Source organism: Myodes glareolus, chromosome 2 (genome assembly GCF_982192425.1).
Source record: "Myodes glareolus chromosome 2, mMyoGla1.1, whole genome shotgun sequence".
NCBI lineage: Eukaryota > Metazoa > Chordata > Mammalia > Rodentia > Cricetidae > Myodes > Myodes glareolus.
In genome coordinates this window covers 45,323,790-45,348,176 of record NC_142027.1, presented here as the reverse complement: position 1 = coordinate 45,348,176, position 24,387 = coordinate 45,323,790, and the positions used below count along the sequence as shown (strand labels likewise).

Here is a 24,387-nt window from a genome sequence, read left to right as displayed (position 1 = left end):
CTCACAAAGATCTGCCTGCCTCAGCCTCCTGAGTGCTGGAATTAAAGGCACGTGCCACCACCGCCTGGCTAATGGTAAATCTTAATTGCTAGCTTGACGGACTTAGAATGACCACGTCTGTAAGGGCATTTCTAGACTGAGAAGGGAAAACCATCTGGATGTGGGCTACATTATTCAATGGGCGAAGTTCCTGAACTGCATACAAGAAGGGGAGCTCACGCACCACATATCCTCTGAACGTGACCCGCTGCTCTATGCTCTCCCACCTTGACGCACCTTATCCTTCAGAACTATTAGGCCACATAAACTTCCTTCCTTGAGTTCCCTTTCTCTGTTACATTGTCAGAGCAACCAGAGAAATATCTTGATTGTTTTAAAGCTTTGAAAAATATACCAATGTAAGACCTTCAATAGTCTATTTATTTCAAGACCAACATTGTGATTCATTCTTTTTCTTCTTTCTTTCCTCCCTCCTTCCTTATGCATTTACTTACTTATCTGTAATCTCCCCCAGGACAGACTCTGGCTTTCTACAAGTTGGCCTTCATCCTGTCACCCCGTCTTACTCCAGACTGCCGAGACTGTAGACACGTGCCCCTTATCCAGTCAGGTTCACTTTAAATCTTTCTACATGCCTACTTTACGAGCTCTACTCCCAGTTAACACCAAGGAAATCATTGCTGTAATGATTCAAATCAGAGACAGTAGCGTCTGATTTAACAAACAAACAACAAACATACAAAAACAATAGATTGGTGGTGGTGGCGCACGCCTTTAATCCCAGCACTCAGGAGGCAGAGGCAGGTGGATCTCTGTGACTTCAAGTCCAGCCTGGACTACAAAGTGAGTTCCAGGACAGCCTAAGGCTACACAGAGAAACCCTGTCTCCATTAAAATCTGACCATAAAATGATTTATTCAAGATCCCTGTGAGGAGGGGAGTCCCTTTAGCTGCCCGATTTCCTCTTTAGTGTATATACTGTTCTTAACTTCAAGTCAGTTATGTACCTACCCATTTCCACCCCTACCCCGAGCTTTAAATTATTTTCAGTTGAAGATGGCAGTGTTAGGATTATTACTCCAAGACAGCTAGCTCTGTGTCAAGTGTGGGATAAAATAAGTTAGTAATTATATTGCTGTCATTAAGAAAAGAAAAAAAAAACAATTCAAACAACTCCAAGTTGATGGCACAGATAATATGTCTCTAATTAGATTCAGTAATTCAGTTTTAATCCCAGCACTCAGGAAGCTGAATGAAGCAAGAGGATTGCTACAAATATCAAAAGTTCCAAGCCAATCTGAGCTACAGATAAGATCCTGTTCATCCCTCCCCTCCAAAAGAGAGGAAAAATATATTTCTAATCATCTACCACAACTGTAATTAGGATTCTACTAGATAAATTCCTAGCTACTTTGAAATTAGTTCATATTTTAATAACAAATATTATTAGTATGAGATACCAAAAACTAAATAATATCTGTTTATGTTTAAAACCGACAAGTTTAAATTTCTACAATTGTAATAAATATTTCTACAAATAGTAATAAAGCATTAAAATGAATATACTAATAACTATAAATTTACTTAGTAGGTTCCTGCTGTGGTGTGTGGTACAATGAAGACATCTAAAACTAAAATGATGTCACTGGGCTGGGAGATGTCTCACTGGATTAGAGTATTTGCTGCACACACACGAGAACCCGAGTTTGGATCTCTGGAACCTGTGCAAACAGCTGGGACTCGCTGCACTTGGCTATGACCCCAGCACTGGGTGGAAAGGGAGACCCAGACGAGCCCACACCATGAGCTTCTGTAAGGTTCAGTAAGAGACCTTCTCAAGGCAAAGGTGGGAGGCTACGGAAGAGGAAGCGAGCTCCTCCTCCTTAGGCCTTCACTTGTGCCTCACCCCATACCACACACACTAGGTGTTATGGCTATCAATCCCTAACTATGAAAGTATCTTATCAGATTATCTACTCCAATTAATTTATCTCATGTGCATGTGCCTCTCCAATAGGATGTGTGTGACAGGCATGTGTGTGCAGGCCTAGAGGACAGTTTCCTAGAGTTGGTTCTCTTCCACCTCCATGCAGGTTCCAGAATAGAACCTGAGTGACCAGGTTTGCACAGCAATTCTACCCTTGTGGAGTAATGAAAACTTTACAAAGGACCCCAGGCCTCAAAAACAAGTAAGAACCTAACAAAATCTAGTTTGCTGCTTCTCTGGAGTAAATGCAGTATCAACAGAGTTGAAACAAATCCAATATTCTGCATGGTTCATATCAAATGTTTTGCAAACTGGAAGCTGTTCCGTTGTTCCATACCTTGACATAGATCACAGGGAGTGTCTGTTTGGCTCGACTATAGTGTCTGGCAACTCTGTACACTGTTTCCGGAACAAAGTCCAGCACCAGATTAAGGTAGACCTCATCTTTCTGAAAGAGAATGAAAGAACAAAACAAAACAACAAAAACCAAAAACAGATTAGAGACTGATCTGAAGTATTCAAATTAGAGTATTTTCTCCATTCATCCATTCATTTTTAAAGAAAAGTTTCATATGGGTAGTTTTAATTACAGAAAATTACTTTTGAATATAACCAGACCTGTACAAATGCATTTACCACACTTTATAATCCCAGTATTATTAAGATTCCCATCATAGTGCCTATGCATATATTTGGATAGTTTATCACATCATAACTTTTACTATTTTCTAGGCTGAAAAACCAATGTCTCCCATCCTATCAGGAAAGACAGCTTAATGATAGTGTTGCGCTGAAAGCTAAGAAACCAGGCTGTGAGCCCTGGCTCTGCTGCTGATTGATGTGTGTATGTCACGGTCTGCCTCAGTCTCAGTTTCTTCAATTCATATGAAAGACTGGGGCAGGTATTCTTTGAAATGCGCTAGTCTCCACACAAGTGTTTTTGTTTGCGTGACAGTCTAAACAATCACTAATACATGCAACAAAACTTATGCTAATGAGATCATACTCACAAGCTTATTAATGGTCTGGGGTGTCAGTTTCTCTTTTTAGTAGCATAAAGACAGGAGCTCAATGTTAGTCAAGATAAAAAAGAGAAAACAAAGCACTAGCCACACCCTGTTCACTGAACAGCACCAGTTAGGTAAATTGAGGCAGAAAATGGTTACTGAGTGGTGACACTGTAGAGCAATGTTCACAATTCTCCTGAGTAACCCAAGTGAATGGCTTCAGTGTCAGGTTTACGGAGTCTCTCCTACAGGTCAAAGCTGCTACAGAAGGCTTTCCTCCTGTAGGTAAAAGGTGGGTGCAGGTTTAAAATTACCTAGATGTAACTCATTCCTCTACTCCTCCTCTTTTCGAATAAGATCAAATGTAATTTCTATTCTTATCTTCTTCTTAAAAAAAAGACTTTATTCATTTATTTTTTTATGTACACAGTGTTCTGCCTCTATGTATACCTGCACACCAGAAGTGGGCACCAGATCTCATAGATGGCTGTGAGCCACCATGTTGTTGCTAGGAATTGAACTCAGGACCTCTGGAAGCGCAGCCAGTGCTCTTAACCTCTGAGTCATCTCTCTAGCCCTATTTTTAGCTTTTTAAATGAAGTATGAAAATAGCAGAGAAAAAACTATATTCAAGATATGAGTTCATGTATCCCACAGAGCTCAAAAAACACCTTTTTGTTATCTCTCCCTTTGGTGGTCTTCCTCCTTCGGTAGCCACCTGGAATACTAAGGTTTGTCACTCTCACCAGGACAGGGGTAAGCAAAAAAGGGCTCCAGCCTGCCAATTATAAACAATCTTTAACTACAACACAGCTATACCCACAATGAAACACTGTCTATTGCTATCTGGGGCTAAAATGACATAGTAAAATATTGTGACAGTAACTCATTTTACCAGCCACCTATACCCGACATCACCAGAAAGAACACCTGAAAATGGAAGACCAAGTTCGGACTGTCAGGCTCTAATAGGCCAGACTGATCTACTGAACTCAACGTGAAGTTAACCAAATGGAAAACCTTATAATGAAAATTCAGAGCATCAATATACAAAGACGGACCAGATGAAATCTAGATCAAACCTGACAGTCACCTGGAAAGTAAATGGCAGGTGTAACTGACAAAGCTGAACAGGAATCAACAAGATACTTCTAATCAAACAAACGGGACTGAGCAGAAGTTCTATGCTCTGACCAATAAAGATAAGTCCACTCTGTTCTGTACAGTTCAGGCCTCATTACAAATACTGACAAAAATCCCTTTTTAGGCAGCATGGTTCAACAAAGTAGAATGTATCAAAGAGAGGTAAATAAAATCATGTCTACTAGAGGGCCAATACTCCAATTTATTATACTATGAGAAATGTGGAGTTTAAATAAGGGTTTTTGTTTCGATGTTTTAATATACATTAAATAACATGACATGAGATGAAAAGTAACATTTCACAGTCCCGGTGACTCTTCATTTGGAGGTTTCTGTAAAGACTGCTCAGGTAATTCATATTTATGACAGTATTTCACAAAGAACGAAGGCCCAGGGTTCTGCACTTCTGGCACTTGTAATTTCTGAAACTCAGGATTGCTGGAACCTCAAAACAACCTCCTTTTAATTGCCAGAAAATTCCAGAATTGGATATAAATTTAAAACTAATGACAAAAATACAACAAGAAAGAATATGGCTTCAAATGCAGGAGCACAAGTCACCAATCCCAGAGCTGTTGCCGAGGTTCCACTGGCCTGAGGACCAACACTGCAGATTCTCTGAGAGCATCTCCTCCACAAAGTGGAGCTCGCTGAGAAACTGCACCCGCTTACATAATGTGTGCTTTATGGAGCCTTGGTCTCCACAGCGGCTCAGTTTCCCAGTTCATAGCTGCTCCCTCATCACTGATTATTCGATCCTCTCTGGATGCCGTGTTTAAGCCGCACAACTCGAACATTTAAATGTCACAGTTTAATACCACCTAGCAGCAGTGGCGGCAGCAGTAGCAGGGACAGACTCCAGTTATCACTGTAAAACAGACAGTATTAAGATGCTTCTGTCCCCAGTTGATTGGTGAGGTCAAGGAAAGAAAACTGCTTTAGGCCAAAGCTTTAAATAGACACAATATCATTCTAGAATGTTCATGAGAAGCAAAGCAGCGCATAAGAGTTTAGCGATAAGACATCCAACCCAGCATCATAGCAGCCCTGCACTCTCAGAATTGGTGATGGAATTTTAGGTAGCAAATACTCGTAAGCAGTTGTCTTTCCCCTGATGGGTTACAGGGCTAGCACAAGACAGGCACTAGAGCAACAGTAAGGATTGATGGACAATCTTTTTGCTTGGGAAGCTGTGCGAGAAGATGCCAAAGGGAAGGAAGGCACTGTAGTTTGAATGAACAATGTCCCCCACAGGCTTGTGTGTCTGAACACTTGGTCTCCAGCTGTGGTACAGTTTAGTAAAGTTATGGAACCTTTAGGAGGCGGAGAGCTGGTGGAGAAAGTACCTTCACCAGAGGCAGAGCTGGAGGCTAAGTAGTAAGCCCGGTTTCTGGTCTCTCTCTGTGTGGAGATAAAATGCAATCCCTTTTCTTCCTAGGTACCAGACAGCCTAGTGCCAATACTTTCCTGGGCATGGTGGACAGCTTCCCCTTAAGAACTGAAGTCAAAACAAACTGTTTCTCCCCTAGGGTACTCTACAACAGCACAGAAAATAAACTAACACAGAAGGTAAGCATCTAACAAAAAACCAAAACCAAACAAACAAAAGACAAACATCTAAAACTAAGTATCGAAATTACCAAAACTTTCTTGTGGGGAGAAATTAACTTACAAGTAAACCTTGAAGGATGGAGCAGCTCTAAGACATTAAGAAATGGCAAATCCCAAAACCCAGAAGCCAGAAAGAATCTCTGAGTATTTGAGGTTAGCCTGGTCTACATAGCTAGAGAAACCTGTCTCAAAAGGGGTTGGGGGAAAGACAATTTGATTACATACAAATACAAAATTATGCTTAGAACCAAAGCAAAACACACAAACCATGCCCCCACCCCAGCCCAAATGATCATTTTGAGGAAAGGGATCCCTACTACACACAACAAAGGACCAAATAATTCATTTTTATTTAATGGATTGAATTATAGACAATAAGAAAACACAAACATCAAAACTGAAGAAAAATGCTCAGCTTCACTCATCCTTACAGTAACAAAATAAAGATGCAACAAGCTATAATTTTTCACTTCTCAAATGAGAAAGAAAAATTCAATTTGAGAAAGTTAGGAACTAGAAAAGATCCCTTTCGAATCTGCATGGCGACATGCCCTGCTAAGTCTGACCATGGAACCTTGTGAGAAGTCAGTGAGTTAATACACTCAAGCAAAAGTGAAGCTACACAGAAGCAGCTGGGACTTATCAATGCCATTTCTTGGAACCATCCACTAAAACTATTGTGTACCTGTGTGTGGTCCCTTATGTATGGGCAAGCTGACGTATTTATGAGGAGCAAGGAATTAAGAATAATCCACATGCCTTCTGTCTTAGCTTTCTGCCACTGGCATAAGCCTACCATCAAAGTCACTTGAGGAGAGATGAGTGGGTCTCGGCTTACAACTCTTAGGTCACACTCCATCACCGAGGGAAGTCAGGACAGAACTCAAGGCAGGGAACGGGAGGAAGACTGCTTACTGGTTTGCTCAGTTTTTCTCATACACTCCAGGACCAGGGTTAGCACCACACGCAATGGACTGGCCCTCCGACAACCTTCCATCAAGAAAAGGTCCAACATTGTTTAGTCCCCGAACCCCCTTGGAGACTGGACCTCTCATAGTGAACCCTCAAGTTTAGACCATGATGTCATTGTACTCCTCTTTCTGCCTTGGCCATCTGAATGCTAAGGCTACAGATGTGTGCTATCATGTACTTTTGTGTTTATACCTAGATATTTACACAATATCAACAAAATGAAAATGTTAAGAATCCAAACCGGGTAGCTGAAAAGGAACGAAGACCTTAGAGATGAGTCTACATCTAAGACCGCATGTATAAAACCTTAGGGATCCCACTGCTTTGATAAAACACCAACACTAAAAGCAACAAGAGGGGGGGCAGCTATTTCACTTTACAATTCCAAAGGTTGTACTCCACTGCTGTGGGAGTCAGGGCAGGGCTCAGAAGTCAGAGTCCACGGAGAGATGCAGCTTCTTCTGCCAGCTTTCTGTACAGCAAATGACTACTTGCCTAGGTTCGGAACTGCCCACAGCGGGCTAGGCCCTCGCACACCAAACACTAATTAAGAAATGCCTCACAGATTTGCCTACAGGCCAAACTTAGGGAGGCATTTTCTCAGTGGAAACTCTCTTTCCAAATGACTCCAGCTTGTGTCAAGCTGAGATAAAATTAACCAATACATATGGTTATTAACTATAAAAAAAAAAAACGAGTAAAATCTGATCACGAAACACTGACTTTTCCAGTAACAAAGCTTACAATACTGTCATATTCCTAGAGGCACAGTTACAATTAAATATTTTATAACGAAGAAAAGTCTTGGAAATACTTTACAGATCATAATACATTAAAAGAAAATGTTCATATCATTTTCTTTGATAATTTAAAATATTTTGGTATGTTTTATAATGTCTTAGTATAGGCTTCTAATTTATTGTGCATGCTGTTTTAAAATGATGCAGCCACGATATCTCTGTAGTACAGCCTGGAGCCACTACAGTTGGAAGCTTCTATTTGTTCATCTTTTATACTCAGCAAAGCAATTTTTCAAAACAGGACAAGAGCAAAGTGTAAAAGGAAGTCTAGGAGACAGGAAGGGACAGGAAGGACAGAAGACTTCTGGGACAGCAGATTTTGTATCTCAGGAGATTTTATTCCTTACATATAAACACCTAACTGGTAAAATAATTTAGTATATAGAAACTGATCTAAGGACATACATCAAAAAAAAAAAAGTTAAATTCTGATAAACCTTGGTAAGACAGCTAGGACTGGCTGTGACAGCAGAGCCACAATGCACTGCTGACTAGATAAAGCACTATACATCCAGCGCAGTGGCAAGAGCAGGCCTGTAGAGCATCAGTTATGGATAAAAGGGTCAATTCATCAAGATGTAACAGTTCCACATGTATGTACAAGCAAAGGACAAAGCCACAAACATAGAAAGGAACTGCTGGAAACTGTAATATACCACCCGTCATAACGAACAGAACTTGAGCGCTGCAGACCAAGTGCACTGAACACGTCACCCTACACAGCACAGACCACAGTAAGCCACAAAACAGTGTTCAATAAGTTGAAAAGGAGAGAAATATTATGAAATACCTTCTCCAGCCACAATGGATAGTAGCCATCAAAGACAGAAGGAGGGTTGGCGAGATGGCTCAGCTGGTAAGGAAGGTGCTTGCCACCAAGTCTGATGACCTGAGTTCAATCCTGGAACACACGGTGGAAGGAGAGAACTGACTCCCACAAGTTGTTCTCCGACCTCTACACTCAGGCTGTGGTGCATGCAAACACACACACACACACACACACACACCTCACACACTCACCACCCCACCCTATCCCATCTTTAGACTTATGGAAAAAAGAAAAATGTAAAGCAATTTTAAATATTTAAGTAGAGATAAATACAATAGAGAACCGACAACTACAGAATGAACAAACAGAAATTGGGTTGCGGAGAGGATGGATGTGCACGCCAGAGGACAGCCTCGGGTGTTATTCCTGAGGAGCCATTTGCAGGTCTCTCGCTGGCCTGGAACTTATCTAGTAATCCAGTCTAACTGGCCAGGGAACCTCAAGAACCCATTTGTGTGTGTCCAACTACAGATGTGTCACTACATAAATGTGGATTAGGAGACTAACTCAGGTCCTTGCAAGCACTCCCCAGTCTAGGCTTTATTTTATTGCTTTTCCTTATTGGAAAAATTAAAACAGCTAAAGTAACAAAAAAAAAAAGAAAAGAGTAACTAAAAATTAAAAACAAGAAAATAAATAATGGCCGTGCAGTGGTGACACACACCTTTAATCCCAGCACTTGGGAGGCAGAGGCAGGCAAATCTCTGAGTTCGAGGCCAGCCTGGTCTACAGAGTGAGTTCCAGCAAACTACTGACAAGAGGACTGTAACAGCAAACTATGAATTTAATGTTATCAAATAAGGTAGTCTGCATGAAATGAAGCACTTCTCTTGAAGCATAAAAATTACTAAATTAACAAGATCAATTAATAAACTTCTAACATAAGATTGAATAAAGACCTCCCAACAAGATAAACTTCAGGACCAGATGAGTTCAACAGTAAATTCTGAAAACCACCTGGAGAAGAAATTAACAACAGTATAAAACTCTTTTTTTTAAAGCAAAAGAGGAAGCTGAGTGTAGTATCATGTACCTGTAGCATGCTACAGTAGGCGAGGCAGGAGATCACTTAGCCCGTGTGTTTTGAGACCAGGAAAACTCTAGCTCAAAAGAAGGAAAGGGAAAAAAATTGAATTACAGAAGAGGACAGAGCATTCCTTAGCTCAATGAGGTCAATATATCCTAATACCAAAGCCCAGGTTTAAAACAAATAAAGAAGACAAAAACAACGACAGCAACAAACCACAAGAAAATTACAAACCAGTATTCTCTATATAAATGCAAAATTCCTCAACAAAATATGAGAAAAATAGTATCCAAATTTAAAGGATTACATAACATAACCAATTGGGATTACCTTGGGAATTCAAAAGTGATTCAACATAAGAAAATCTCTGCTTCAAGATAACATTAAGAAGTTCACAAAATAGTTATGATAGTTATACAACATTGCAAATGTAACTCATGTTCTTAAATTATACACTTAAAGGACCAGTGCAACGGCTCAGCATGTAACTGCATACAGACAAGCCTGACAACCTATGTCCAATCCTGGAGAATCACACATGAGAGAAGAGACCATTAATTCCTACAAGTGCACTCCACACATGCACCATGACATCCCTACACCCAATACACACAATAAATAAATATAATAAAAACACAATTCTTAAATGGCAGCAAATTTTGTTACATGTATTTTTAAGGAATCACAGTGGATGGGGAGAAGCACCATTATTTCTATTTGTTGATAATAAGGAATTACAAATTTTAAAATTGCAAAAAAAAAAACACTTAAAAGATACTGGAAATGAAGTTCAGTAAGGGTACAATGACTATCTCAAAAATAAAAAGAAAACAATTACTTTAAAAATAACATAAAAGGGGGATAGAGAGAGGCCCTCAGTGGTTAAGAGCATTTGCTGCTCTTGCTGAGGACCCACAAGGTGGCTCACAAGCATCCATGATAACTCAGTCCAGATGATACGACACCGTCTTCTACTGACTGACTGCCTTTGGCACAAGGCAACCATGTATTGCACATACATACACATAAGTAAAAGGACTCACATACATAAAATTAAATAAATCTTTAAAAACAATATAAAATAGCCAGGCAGTGGTGGTGCACGCCTTTAACCAAAGCACTCAGGAGGTGAGAGGCAGGTGGATCCCTGTGAGGCTTTCCGCACAGCAGGCGCTCCCGCCCACTGAACCACATACCCAGTAACCTCGGGGCTTCCAACAAATCACCTACAAAACTAAAACAGACTCAGGAATTAGATTAAGTGCTGACGAAACAAAACTGAGTAAGATCTAGGAATGCTTTTGAGAGTGATATAGTTAATAAAAAAAAAAAAGATCTACCTTTAAAAATTATGGTAAAAAATGTGAGAAAATACCACTTAAAGGTATAAGCAGGATATGCTTGATGAACTGAGATAAATGATGAGTATAGTAGCAAGAGTGCAGAAAAGACACTCTGAAAGCCTCCATAGGAAGTGAAACGATAACACGTGGAGAGAACGTGCGAGACTAGAACACAGTGCCTGTCAGAGAGACCCAAACCTCTGGGGCTGGAGGGCTGGATCAACGTGCGAGACTACAACACAGTGCCTGTCAGAGAGACCCAAACCTCTGGGGCTGGAGGGCTGGATCAACGTGCAAGACTAGAACACAGTGCCTTGTCAGAGAGACCCAAACCTCTGGGGCTGGAGGGCTGGATCAACATGCGAGACTAGAACACAGTGCCTGTCAGAGAGACCCAAACCTCTGGGGCTGGAGGGCTGGATCAACGTGCGAGACTAGAACACAGTGCCTGTCAGAGAGACCCAAACCTCTGGGGCTGGAGAGCTGGATCAATAGTTTGGTTCTCAGCATCCACATGGCACCTTATAATCATCCCTACACCAATTCCAGGGGAATCCAACAGCCACCGCTGACCTCTGCAGGCACAGGTCTAGACATGAATCTCATACATACACGCAGACATAAAAGGTAAATAAATATAAAAAATAAAGAGACTGTACTCTATGTCCAGAGGTCTAAGAAATCTGGAGTTTCCCTTTTAAGCAAGAAAAGAGATGCAATCAGAAAGCTACCTACTGAAATTTTACATTGCAACAGTTGAAACTTCCATCTCCAATGATCACTGATCACAACACTTTTGCAAAGACTGAAATTCTCAACACAATAATCCATATAACCCTTTTCAACTGATAATAGTAAATCTAAGATAACTATGAGTTACATATGTTTTAAAAGATTGCTTATGTTAGGGACAGAAAAGAACATAATAAAAAAATAGAAATCCAATGAGTTTTCAGATGCTACATGTAAAGTCTCTAATAAAACTAAAAGCAGTGGTATCTAGTAAGAACCTTGCACGTTTTAGTTATTATTATCATGTCTGCTATCACAACTATTATTGCTGCTACAATCTGCCCTGGTTCAACCATCACTACTAAGCTATTTTAAATATTACATTTCTATCACACTATTTCTGAAGAAATCCACATCCTGTGCTGAATAATATGACATCTTTCATATTCTGGATTCAGATTCCCTAGGTTTACTTCCAAATTCCATTTAGTAGCTGTGTAAATCTGAGGTAATTTACTTATAGACTATTATCTCAGTGTAGTTTGCATCTGTAACACTATGATAACAACAGCATTCTTCACAGAGGGCACCATGCAGTTTGAACTATGAATTACAGGGGAAAGGCCCATGGTATCACCTAATGACAGCAAGTACTCTAGGTGTTCCCACTATGACTAAATGTAGCAATTTGCTAATGATAAGTTAACATGTGGGGTTCATCACAGTCCAGTGTTACCAGCAATGGAAAAACATTAATGTTCCTTAAAAAGCCCCAACTGTTAAGAAGCAGCAAGTAGACTTAACAAAGGTGAGGAATCTGCCCAGAGTCGTGGTGCTACTCTGCGGCAGAACTGCAAGACTAACAAACACTTCCAGCTACAAAGCAGGTTATCTAGTTCATTCCCAAAAGGATTATATAATTAATTTTCAGAATGAATTCTTGTTACATACCCACAGTCAGTGGAAGACAGAAACATTTAAGTTTAGCCTAACTCTGCCCAACCTCATCACCACATGAGTTCCTAAAAGTGAGGAAGAAACCACTTGACATCCTTCTACCTACAAAGTCTCTTCTACAAGCTGAAGAGAAACCTCTTCTTTTCACTTAAACAACCTATGACAGCAAATACTTTTGCATGCAAGATGACAAGAGAAAACAATTTATATAGAACCCTGAACTCCTACAGAGACAAAATATGGCTTTATGTTCATTCTACCCCCAACTCACAAAGTTCTGTAGAGTAAGCTCTAGCTAAGGACAGGCATACTGCTATTTCCACATAAAAGCTGCTTTGTTCTCCATTTAGTCTATCAGAATTCATACAATTTCATGAGGATGGTTTCTACAGCCTAATACTAAAGTGTTGGGGGGAAATTCCTATTGTACAGACTTGGAATTCGCAAAATTGCTAAGTCTAAGGTTTCAAAACACTCAAAATTCCCACTGTTCCTAACGTAATAATCAAGGGAGAGATTAGAGTTCCTAAAACATTACAGGGTGACCTACAATATGTTGATTACAATATGTTTCAGTTACTACAGCAAAAAATAACCCCAACAAGATTAAGAATAACTAGTTAATAGTTCTGATCCCTATCTTGATTAACAGCTCCATCTAGTTACAATAGCTAGCATTTCCCTAGTACAAGTAGAGAGTTGACTGCCCAAAAGAAAAGTCCCTAAGCTATGATCAGAGGTCTAGAGACATGGCTCAGCAAAAGAAGCACCAGCTGCTCTTCAGAGGATCCAGGTTTGATTCCAGCAGCAACGTGATCACTCACAACCTTATGCAACTCCCACTCCAGGTGATACTATGCCCACTTCTGGCCTCCCAGGGCAATGCATGCACATGGTGTACAAACATATACAGATAAAAACACCCACAGACATAAAATAAAAATAGATCCTCAAATCTGGTCATTAAAAATATTTGAATCCTTTTAAACTCTATTCAGATGTGAAATGCACTTACAGACAAAAATTAAGGTGTGAGGTTAGTAACAATTTGAAAGTTAAAAACAATGAAAAAGGTCAAGAGTAATGCTATGTAATACAGCTCAAGGAAACAAAATGTAACTCCACAAATTATGACACAATAGAGCAAGATGTAATGAGATCAATGTTTAATAAGGTTCAATGTAACTAGGTATACAACCATGTAAAGACAAATATTAAAACTGAAGTCAAAAGAAAGGACAGTACCAGAGAAGGTTTGTTTTGATAATTTTCCAAAAATGAAGTGCTAAAAAATCCAGAGTAGGTGCTGGAAAGATGATACAGTGGTTAAGAGCACTGCCTGCTCCTCCAAAGAATGGAGTTTGGCTCCTAGCACTCACAACCAGGTGTAGTTTCAGTTGTAAATATCTGACGCCCTCTTCTGGTCTCCACAGGCACTGCACAGACACAGCACACATACACAGGCAGGCAAAACTCCCATATACATAAAATATATATACAATCTTAAAACAATTTTTAAGCCCAGAGTGCTAGGATACAAAGAAAGAATAAAAAATATTCAAGTCAGATAGGGAATCTGCACAAAGATTTAGAACGAGTTGGAAATGGGGGAAGAGCATCCAAGATAGGTCAAGACCTAACAACAAAAAAGTCTAGAGGCCCAAATAATAGAATTCACATAGGTTCAAAGACAGAAAAATATTAGGGGGGAGAGAGAGAGAGAGAGAGAGAGAGAGAGAGAGAGAGAGAGAGAGAGAGAGAGAGAGAGAGAGAGAGAGAGAGAGAGAGAGAACACAGAAATAAGAGGAACAAAGAGATAAGAGGAAATAAATCTAGAGAGATGACAAATAAATCTAGCCTCAAGTTTAGAATCTGGAGCTGGAAACTACTCCAAACCAAGAAGTATCTTTTTATTTTACTCTGAAAAAATTAAGAATGCTCAAATTTGAGATATGTGATGTTAAAAAATACTTTTCTTCGTAGATACAGATTTACTGTTCCTCTAATAAACTTGGTTGAGACTTTCAGCATTTATAAGAATGGTTATGGTAAACAGGAAACTGCAGGCAGGAGCAAGGAGGGGGAATCTCCTTCTGAGGTACTCAGATAATAGCCGGTCAGCTTTCAGTCAGGATGATGGACCCTCCAGCCAAACCAAAACCTGAACAGCCATTCAGTACCTTGCAAGTCTCCCTCTCTGCCCTTTAATTTTGTAAAAGTTAAATTTGTTAACATTTATAAAGCATTAAAATAATGTCTGGTACATGGAGACTATGCTTATTAAAGTAATTAAGACACAATGTTTAGGGAATTTTTAAAGAGGTATTGCAAATGAATCTATATGTTATCTAGTAGATAATGAAACAAATAATTCTGACCTTTAGTTTCCTCTCTGGGGAATTATAATGTCTAGCATCTAATAATAAAAAAGTCATGAGGATACAAAATTCCATTATAAAAAGCTGTGGACAAAGCAGATGCTCTATAATCTTATTTGGGAAGGGACAGGAAAAAGTAAAAATATGCCAAAATAAACAGTGATGGGCAGTTTGTTAGGTTAAGAGAAAGGAAAAATAAGTAGGTATATCAACCAATTGGCTTTATAAATAAAAGAACTAAAAATACTTACAAGAGTTTACAATTCCTAATATTAGTAGACAGATCTGAAAAGCAAAATGAACTAAGAAACAAGTGTTATCAGATAAAATTGATAATTATGGATGTTAGACCATATGTTATGACAATTAATTACAGATCTGTAGACATGGACATTACAAACATGGATCAAGTATCTTCTTGCGTTATAGGTTTGAGGAGAGACACCTCAAAGTTCTAAGGAGACCTAAATACAGTTTCATGAAAAAAATCATTAAATAATGATTACACTAGAAATGTTCTGTAAAATCAAAAGGCAACATTGGCTTAATAACATTAGATATTACAAGCATAAAATATGAAGCCCAAAATATCAAGTGATCTCATTTGGACTAATTAAAAAAAAAAATCAGGTTGTTTGCTTGTGTTACAATGTTGCTTGCCTTGCTTCTTCACTTCAAACCAGTATGGGGGGGGCACTAGAGACTGAGAGTGGAGAGGACAGTGATAGGCAGCAGGAAAGAGGCTCCTAGGTACCCCAGATCATCTGAAGAGGCGAGAGGAAGAAGGGGGTGGGGTGTCCCACCACAAAGCCCTATGCTGCTTTCAGAGAATTAAATACTAGCAGAAACAGTGACTATTTGCATCAAGCTTCACAGTCCTGTCCCTGGCTAAGCAAAGTCCTCCACCCCCACTTCTCTTCCTCTTCTAATCAACTTCCAACTAACATAAGAGCGTAATTTTCCTTCCTCTACTAAACAGATGAACTATCAGAGGTTCATAAGCACACAAGGAACACAGAAATATCAGTAAAAGATATAAATGTGCGTGAGAACTGAAGTCCCCTCCATTCCATTTTTAAGGGGGTTTAGGGTTTTGGCATGCTTGAGCAGCCCATTTTATGGCAGTTCTCCAGTAGTTCCTATCCTGAGCAGTCCTAGATGCTTGGGTTATTGTCACACCCAAGGTTCTACAATGATGATGATGATGATTAGGGTTAAGGACTGGGCTGCCTCTATAGCACTGGATGACCTCTCTCTCACTAGAGAGCTTTATGTCTCAATGTTTCAAGTTATAGGTTATAGACATATGCTATTGCAGTGAGCTCAGAAAATTTGCTTTCTTTTTAAATTGTGGTGTGTGTGTGTGTGTGTGTGTGTGTGTGTGTGTGTGTGTGTGTACATTCATGTGTGCAAGAACATAAGTCCATGCCTATGTGAGGAGGCCAAAAGAGGACACTGAGCGTCCAGCTCTATTATTCCCTTGAGACAAGTTCTCTCACTGAACCTCATGCTAGGCCGGCAGTCTGCAAGTCCTCAAATCTGTCTGTCTCCACGCCCCCACAGAGCTGGTGCTGTAGGTGCAAGCAGCCATGTCAAGCTTTATCTGTGGGCTCTGGAGATTTGAACTAAGGTCCTCACGCTGGTGCAACAGGAGCTGCTAAGCTGTCTCCCAGCAACCCCAGGAAGATTTCTTAAAGTTCATTTTCTCATCAGCTATTTCATATTATAATCAACAATACCCCAGGACTATTTATTCGATTCAGAATCACTGTGGTTTGTGTTCTGAATTCTGCCAATCAATCAGCAAAGCGATTTGTTGAAGGGATGGAGGGGTTACTTCTAGAAGAACAGAAGAGTCAGTTCACACTTTTCACCTACCTTCTCACCACTTGAGTAGAAGAAATACCGCAATCGGACTATGTTACAATGATCTAGTTTTCTCATGATCTGGAGCTCTCGGTTCTGCAAAAAAGCACATGCAATAATTAAGAATAACAGCTACTCATCATAATGACCAAGATACTTCTAAAATAACATTAAGCACAGAAACAGGCTCTGAATATGCTGTGAAAATGTATGGCAAACCAGGCACCCAGTGCCACACAACTGTAATCTCAATTCTCCTGAGGGAGAGGCAGGAAGACCATGAGTTCAAGGCCAATTGGGAAGCTCTACCTACAAAATAAAAAGGAAGGGAAAGAGAAAGGCCAGTGTCAGACAATGAGTCATCTGCCATTATTCATCAGTAGAACAAATGCAGAAATTAAGGTCTGGATCTCACTCCAATATTACAGGACCACAAAATTCCCTAAGTGATCTCTGATAGAGCAGTTTTTATACGTATCAGGCAAATCAACGTTCAGTGAAGTCTCATGTCTGAAATGCACTTGATAGACAACGACTGCCATTCTCATGCTCTCACTAAGGTGCTCTTTACTAGCTGAGTATTGGTATACTAACTCCACAGGGAGCGAGCATTGCTGGTCTACAAGTGCAGCACATTTATTCTGTGCCACACACTGTTCACTATCATGGACACAGAAATACACAAAACTACTCTCAAGAAACTTAAGGGTCTATCGTGTATGAGCTCATGTTTTACCTCTGGGTTATGGCTACACCCAAAGGGAATTTTAAAATATGGAAATTTAATAAGCATAATCTGACTCAGTGGGTGACAGATTTCTAGACAAACATACACCTGGTTTTCAATGTCCAGCTTCCAGAAAAAGCCCCATGGGACCATGCATGCCTATAATCTCAGACCGTATAAGTAGAGGCAGGCAGATCCTAGACACTTACTGGCCAGTCAACCTAACCTACACACGCAGTATTTCAGGTTCATGAGAGACCCTGAGTGCAAGAGCATGGTGGCGTGGTCTCCTATACTTTAAAAAAGGAGCAGAACCATGTAGCTCCCGTTCAGGCGGCTAGACTCTCTGTTTCTTATTTGAGACAAGAGGACTGTTGTTTGGAACGGTGATCTGTAAGTTTTTCACCTTAAAAAAATAACCCCTTTTATTATCCATAATTCTTAACTTGTGTGGGATTGTTTTGCGGCTTCATCTAGCACCCAACGTTTGATTTTAGAACCCCTGGTTCTACTACCTGCCACCAGCTCAGAGTGCTCCCAGCTCAGCGCGAGACCTCCCTCAGCAAACCATAGCCTGTGCATGGAGCCAGCAAGAAGAGGGAGAATGGTAAAGACACTCAAGGTTTTCTCCAGTCTCTCTCCCCTCTGTTTACCCTCTCCCCCCACACACATACATACCCATGATATTTAAGTCCTCTTTATTTGGATAGTAGTTTTGATCAAAGGTACAATTATCTGTTACCAGTGTGGTCAACTTAGCAGTTTTCTGAGCTCAATGAGTCTAGAAAAATGTGTGTAGAAACTGAAGAGTGAAGTGGGTTTTTGTTTTGTTTTGAATTTATATTTTTTTAAAACTTCTTTTGGGGGTGGATGCTACAGGGGTGAGGAATGAATATAGAGGGACTAGGAAATGAGCAGAATTAGGGTATATGACATAAAATTCCCAAAGAATCAATTAAAAAATTGTTAAAAATGTCAAATTTACTAGCTAGAGATAATAGATATTTTAGATCAAGGTGTGAGGGGGTAACTTTGTAGGAACACACAGGGACTGAATGAAAATGAGAATTGTTCTGTGAGGTTGACTCCTGACCATCAATGTGACAAGCCTCTGGGCACACCTGTGATTCAGATCATGATCAGGCCAACCGAGGCAGGAGGACCCCACCCTGAAGTCCATGGCACTGCTCCCTGGGCTTGTGCCCTAGACTGAATAGAGGGCAAACGCTAGCTAGCGAAACACTACATTACCATTCTCTGCTTCCAGGCTGTGAGTGAAATATGTCACCCCTTCCACAAGGACGTGCCAGTCAAGATGAACTGTACACTTTAGCTTTAAGTCAAAGGAAACTCTCACTGAACCTGTTCTTGTCAGAGTATTTTATTACAAAACAGGAAATGTAACAAAGACATATTTGAAGCTGTTAGCAAACAGCACAGCAGTTATGAAGAACCTCAGGGATAGGTTTGGATGTTCCAGAAAGAGCTAGAAAGATAAGATGGTTGCATCACTGAGAGTATGAGAGTAGGGGAGATAAGTTCAGAGAGAGAGATAGATAGGGGGCAAAGAGGAATAAAGCCTCGTCAACCACGGCGAGAAATTCAATTTAAAAGTAATGAAAGTCAGTAGAGATTTTGACAGGTGAAGTTATGAGCTGACGTACCATTCCAAAAGAGTGTTCTAAAAATTGAACAGAATATGTTTGAATAATAGGGAGCAGGAGGAATCTTCAAAGAGAAAGGAAGGAATAATGGAATTTTAAGTGAAGAAAGAAAAGAATTTACCTTGGAGCCATGAAGGAGCTTTTTAAAAAAAAAAATCGCTTTTATCAAAGGTGCTAAGGGATTAAGACAGAAGGAGAAAACTGGCAATACGGCTAATAGAAGATGTCGGCTTCAGAACAGCAATGACGACACAGGCTAATGAGGTGGAATTAAAGCATGTGTAGGAGGCACAGGATATTAAAGAGGAGAAAGTTTCAGCGGAGCTCCAGCTATAGAAGGTCAGGAAACCACTCTCACCAAACACCTGTGACATGCTTTCCTTGGAGACCCAGGGTAACCTCAGGGGACATGCGAGCAACCTGAGAAGTGTCTCAATTTTAATGTGTTTTCAAACTCACACATACACTAAGTACCAAAAACAAGGAACCTTTATAACTACAAACATAAGCTCTCATGAATAACATAACTTATTAACTGTGCCAAGAAACTAATTTTTAACACAGAACTAAAAAGCTAATTACTATGAAAAAAACTCTATAGACTACAATCAGGTAAGAGATTAATAAAATGAAAAAAATACTCTAAATCAATCACACAGGTCTTTAAAAAAAATCCACCTCCATGTCTGGATCAATGGCTCAGTGGTTAAGAGCACAGAATCCTGATTCGATTCCCAGAACCTACATGGTAGTTCACATGTACTGCCAGTTCCAGGGTATCCAATGCGCTCTTCTGGCCTCCACAGGTCCCAGGCACATACATGATGCAGACATTTAAGTAGGCAAAACGTGCACATAAAATACAAAAATAATTTTTTAATCCAATTCCAAAGGCTGGAAAGAAGGCACAGTGGTTAGGATGCTTGATGACCTTGCACAGGACCCAGGTTTGGGTCCCAGCACCCATTAGGTGGCGCCCAATAGTTCCAGGGAATTCAACACCTCTTCTTGCATGGGCACCAAATGGGCACATACTAATGCAGGCAAAACATTCATAAGACACAGAAAATAAAAATAAATGAATCTTTTTAAAAAAAAATCAGACTCTACAGTTTCCACAGTATAAAAAACATTCTATTTAAAATGTAAAGGCAAACAACACGAAAAACTGATATTTGTGCTAAAAAAAAAACTCAACAGACTGATTCTAAACAAAGTGCATTCAGCAATGAATATAAAGCAGCTATTCTAATTATAATGTACACATGTATTCACTTCCTTTAATTCCATCAAAAAATAAAATACAAGCCATAACATAATATATTGTATAAAACAGTAATGGCACAAAAGAAGGGAAATGAGGCTATATCTGAGCTGTATTTTACTGGAATAAAGGCAGCATTAAGCTGAAACAGACTGTCATAAATTGAAGTGCTGAGTGTAATCCCCAGAACAACCACTAAAGAGTTGAGCTTAAGAGTCTACTTGTGGCATGTCTGCAAGGAGTTTGAGAGATGGCAGGGAGTGGCAAGGCCGAAACTGAACGCCAACAGCACCATTACATGGGCTAGGATCCTAGACTGTCTAATGAGCAGAAGGAAAGCAGCGCCAGTGTTCGTCTCTTTCTGCTTCTGACTGAGGCACATGTGCCCAGCTGCCACCACACCTAAAACAGCTCTTGCCCCACACTGTCCCACCACAATGGACTACACCCTCAAACTATAAGCCAAAATAAACCCGTTCTCTCTCTCAGATATCTCTCTCTCTAGCTCTCCCTCCCAGATATCTAGTCAGAGCAATGAAAAAACTAACATGGTGCACTAAAAATTTCCATTTGGATTGGGATACGGAAGGAAAGGAGATCTCAGGAGACCCTGCCCATCCTTAAGGGACTCCTGACAGCTACTGTTGGCTGAAGGAAGAACTATCACTTTCTTCTGTGCCACTGATAATCTCTGCTAAATCTCCACTAAAATCTTCCACACATGCTCGTGTAGGCAACCCTAATTAAATGCAGTGGGTAACACACAAGGCATGACAGTAAGAGCGGGACCTGCTGTGGAAAATGAGGGTTACAGAAGAAGGGAGGGTTGGGGGGGTAAGACTTACTAGAGTTTATTACATACATGTAGGAAACTGTCAAAATTAAGGAAAATGCATTTCTTAAAGACAAAGAAGCCAGGAAGTTCTAGAAGGGAGGGACAAACCAACATGAGATAGAAACTATGAGATGGCACCAGTAACTCCTTATATGAGATTACATAAATTATGAATGAATTAAGTATATGATCAAAAGGCAGAGATTGCCAAACTGGAGATTTTGTTAGCTTTTGAGACAGGGTTTCTCTGTGTAACCCTGGCTGTCCTAGAACGCGCTCTGTAAGCCAGGGCATGCCCCCCCCCCCAGGTTCAAACTGGGTATTTTTAAGATGTAAATATATTTCTATCTATAGGAGATACAGTTTAAACTGAAACACACAGATCATTTCAAAGCAAAAAAAAAAAAAAAATACCAAACAATCTAAACCCCACAGGACACTTGTCGATATTGTAATCTAGAAGAGGGAGACCTGTTTCCTGCCGGTGCCAAATCACTCTGTAATGACTTCTCCTTACCCAAACAACCACCCTCGCATTAAAATGTGTGCTCTACCTTAGACCTAAATTTTGCTTCTCACTCCAGAGTGGCAATGTTATCTGCTCCCAACAGAACCACTGATCACACTATTACTGGAATGACCCGAACCTTCCTGCTACCCACACCTAGCGAAAATCGATACACAACTCCCATTTCCTTCACCGGCTTCGGGCCATCCTCAGCTGCTTCAGCACACAGACTCTTCTTATAGTATTTAAAAATATTTTCATGTTTATTGTATTTCTGCATGTATTCTTGCAACTACAGGTCACTGGTGTTATAGAAAATAAAGTATCCCAAAGCTTACAGAATTCAGGTATTATCTGTAATGGCCAACATATGCCCTGCCTTTGCAACTATCTACAAACTTCATAGGAGCAAAAATTGAGTCGCTGCCTTTGCTGGTCAACCAGCATGGAGAAGCGAACTGGGAGGGAAGGCAAGAAGACTCATACATACACAATAAAGTCTTATAATTGTAATAAACTATGTTATTTTTTAAAAAGCTATCTACTCAAGATATAATTTCTCTACTAAGAAAACCGGAAGAACACAATTTAAGCAAAAATTGTTTTTTTCCTCATTTTCATAAAAAAAGTCATTAGAATACATATATCTCTAAAAGAACTGCTATGGTTTAGATATATTCCCTATAGAACACGTAAGTTAAAGTCCTGATTCACTGCTGGTAAATTCAAGCACTATGAGTGAAGGGCTCTGGACTCATCAGAGAACTGATCCTTAATGGATTCATGTTATGATTAGGAGGGGACTAGCTGGGAAAGGTGCTTTCTGGAGTGTGCCCTGGAGAGGTACACTTGTCCCCAGTCCCTTCCTGCATTCTCTCGGCTTCCAGGCCGTTACACTCTTGTGCTGTATTATCAAGCCACAGGCCTAGGAACAATAGAATCTGCTAAAACTATAAGCCAGAGTCTTTCCTTTCTTTAAGTAATTTCTGTGTTTTCGTTGGGACAACAAAAACTAACAGACAAAGGTTTTCTGTTCATTTTTATAATGCCTGACACTGGGAGTGGGGGTAGGGGGTGATTTGTCTGGCTTATTTCTGAAAGACAAGCCATAGAGCCAAGAATTCCTGGAGGTACTTAGGAACCATTATGTAAAACCTGAAGAAAGTTAACTTTTAGGTGAGGAAACAGCCAGCAAGCTTACAACTGTGGGTGTCAAGTAGGCAGCATACGTCTGTCGATCATCTTTTCCTTCTTCACCAAAGTCTGCTCTATTGAGAGAACCTTTCCCTCATCATAGAAAACTCTGCAGTTGCTGCAAAATAGGATTCACCTCAAAGATTTTGTTTTCTAGACTGCCTTTCCTAAATGTAACTTCTGTAAAAAATGAATGTTATCCATAGAGTTGAATCAGCTTAATCCCTATGCATAGTAAAAAGCAGGTGCTACCCAAACACTCTACAATGGCTTTTTAAATATCAGAATAACTCCAGGTGCACAACAAATTATTTTCAGCTCACCTATATCAGAACTGAGGGTCTCTGCAAAATGATGCGCTAATGAGCGGGCAAACCCAAGCTTCCAATACAGTGTGATTGACTTTAGCTCACTAACAAACTGCTGTGTTTGTATATAAGTAAACACGGGAATGTGGGTCTGGATGAGAATGGCACTCATGAGCTTTTGTTTGATGACATGGTCCCCAGTTGATGAAACTCTCTGGGAAGAATTAGAAGGTGTGGCCTTAAAAGAGATCTGTCACTGAGCAAGGTGGGCTTTGAGGTTTCAAAAGCCCATGCTATTCCCAGTCAGCTTTCTTTCTGCCTTGTGCTTGTGGATCAAGATGTAAGCTCTTAGCTACTGCTCCAGTGTCACGCCTGCCTGCTGGCCTGCTGCCATGCTCCCCTCCATGATGGTCATGGACTCCTAACCCTCTGAAACTGTAAGCACCAAATAAATTCTTTATTTTATGCATTGCCTTGGTCATAGTCCCTTATCACAGCAATAGAACAGTAACTAAGAGAAAGGAGAAAGAGAGACCTGGTCATTATTTTATAAAATTCTGCAACCCTGTCACAAAAAACATCTTATATACAAAGATAAAATTCTTAAATATTGCAAGCCATGAGGAATCACTAGTGTGTTCTGAGTAATAATAGATTCATTTTGGGAAGATTACCAGCTATGAAAAAGGTTATTAAAGGGACAAGGGAAAGAAAGAAAACTAGGACTGCAGTAAGGGGAAACACTGAAAAGGGAACAGGAAACCAAGGACTGAGAGGCAGATTAACAATGGCTAAGTGGAAAGAGAAGGCAATCTTGCAGGCTTCTTACTAACATGCACCACCAAGACGAGTCTCCATACCCCAATTTTTAACTGGGGATTTTTTTTGTTTGGTTGGTTGGTTTTTTGAGAAGAGATTTTCTGTGTAGCCCTTGCTGTCCTGGAACTAGCTCTGTACATCAGGCTGGCTTTGAACTCAGAGACCCACCTGCCTCTGCCTCCTGAATGCTAGGATTAAGGGTGTGTGCCACCACCACCCAGGTTTAACTGGGCTTTCTAGATGTTAAGTTTTTGTCAGTACTTTGTATATTCTAGACGCAAAATCTATGTCAAATGTAGAGCTAGTAAAAAGATTCCCTTAGGGACTGAGGGAAAAAAGTTAACTTTGACTTCTTCCTTTCACATTTGTTTTCTTTTACCGCCTTCATTTGCCTTCTAGCTAAGACTTCAAGAGCT

General features: G+C 40.1%; 1 protein-coding gene across 2 annotated transcripts in view; it reads right to left on the bottom strand.

The window, feature by feature from the left end:
- Gsk3b (glycogen synthase kinase 3 beta) overlaps positions 1-24,387 on the bottom strand; it is a 138,827-nt gene that overhangs the window by 58,590 nt on the left and 55,850 nt on the right. For both annotated transcript variants that reach the window (XM_085685634.2, XM_048422883.3), the window contains exons 3-4: positions 16,665-16,748; positions 2,325-2,435 (exon numbers count right to left, since the gene is read on the bottom strand). In XM_085685634.2, the coding sequence (XP_085541760.1) occupies positions 2,325-2,435; positions 16,665-16,748 (195 nt within the window). The remainder of the gene's footprint in view (positions 1-2,324; positions 2,436-16,664; positions 16,749-24,387) is intronic.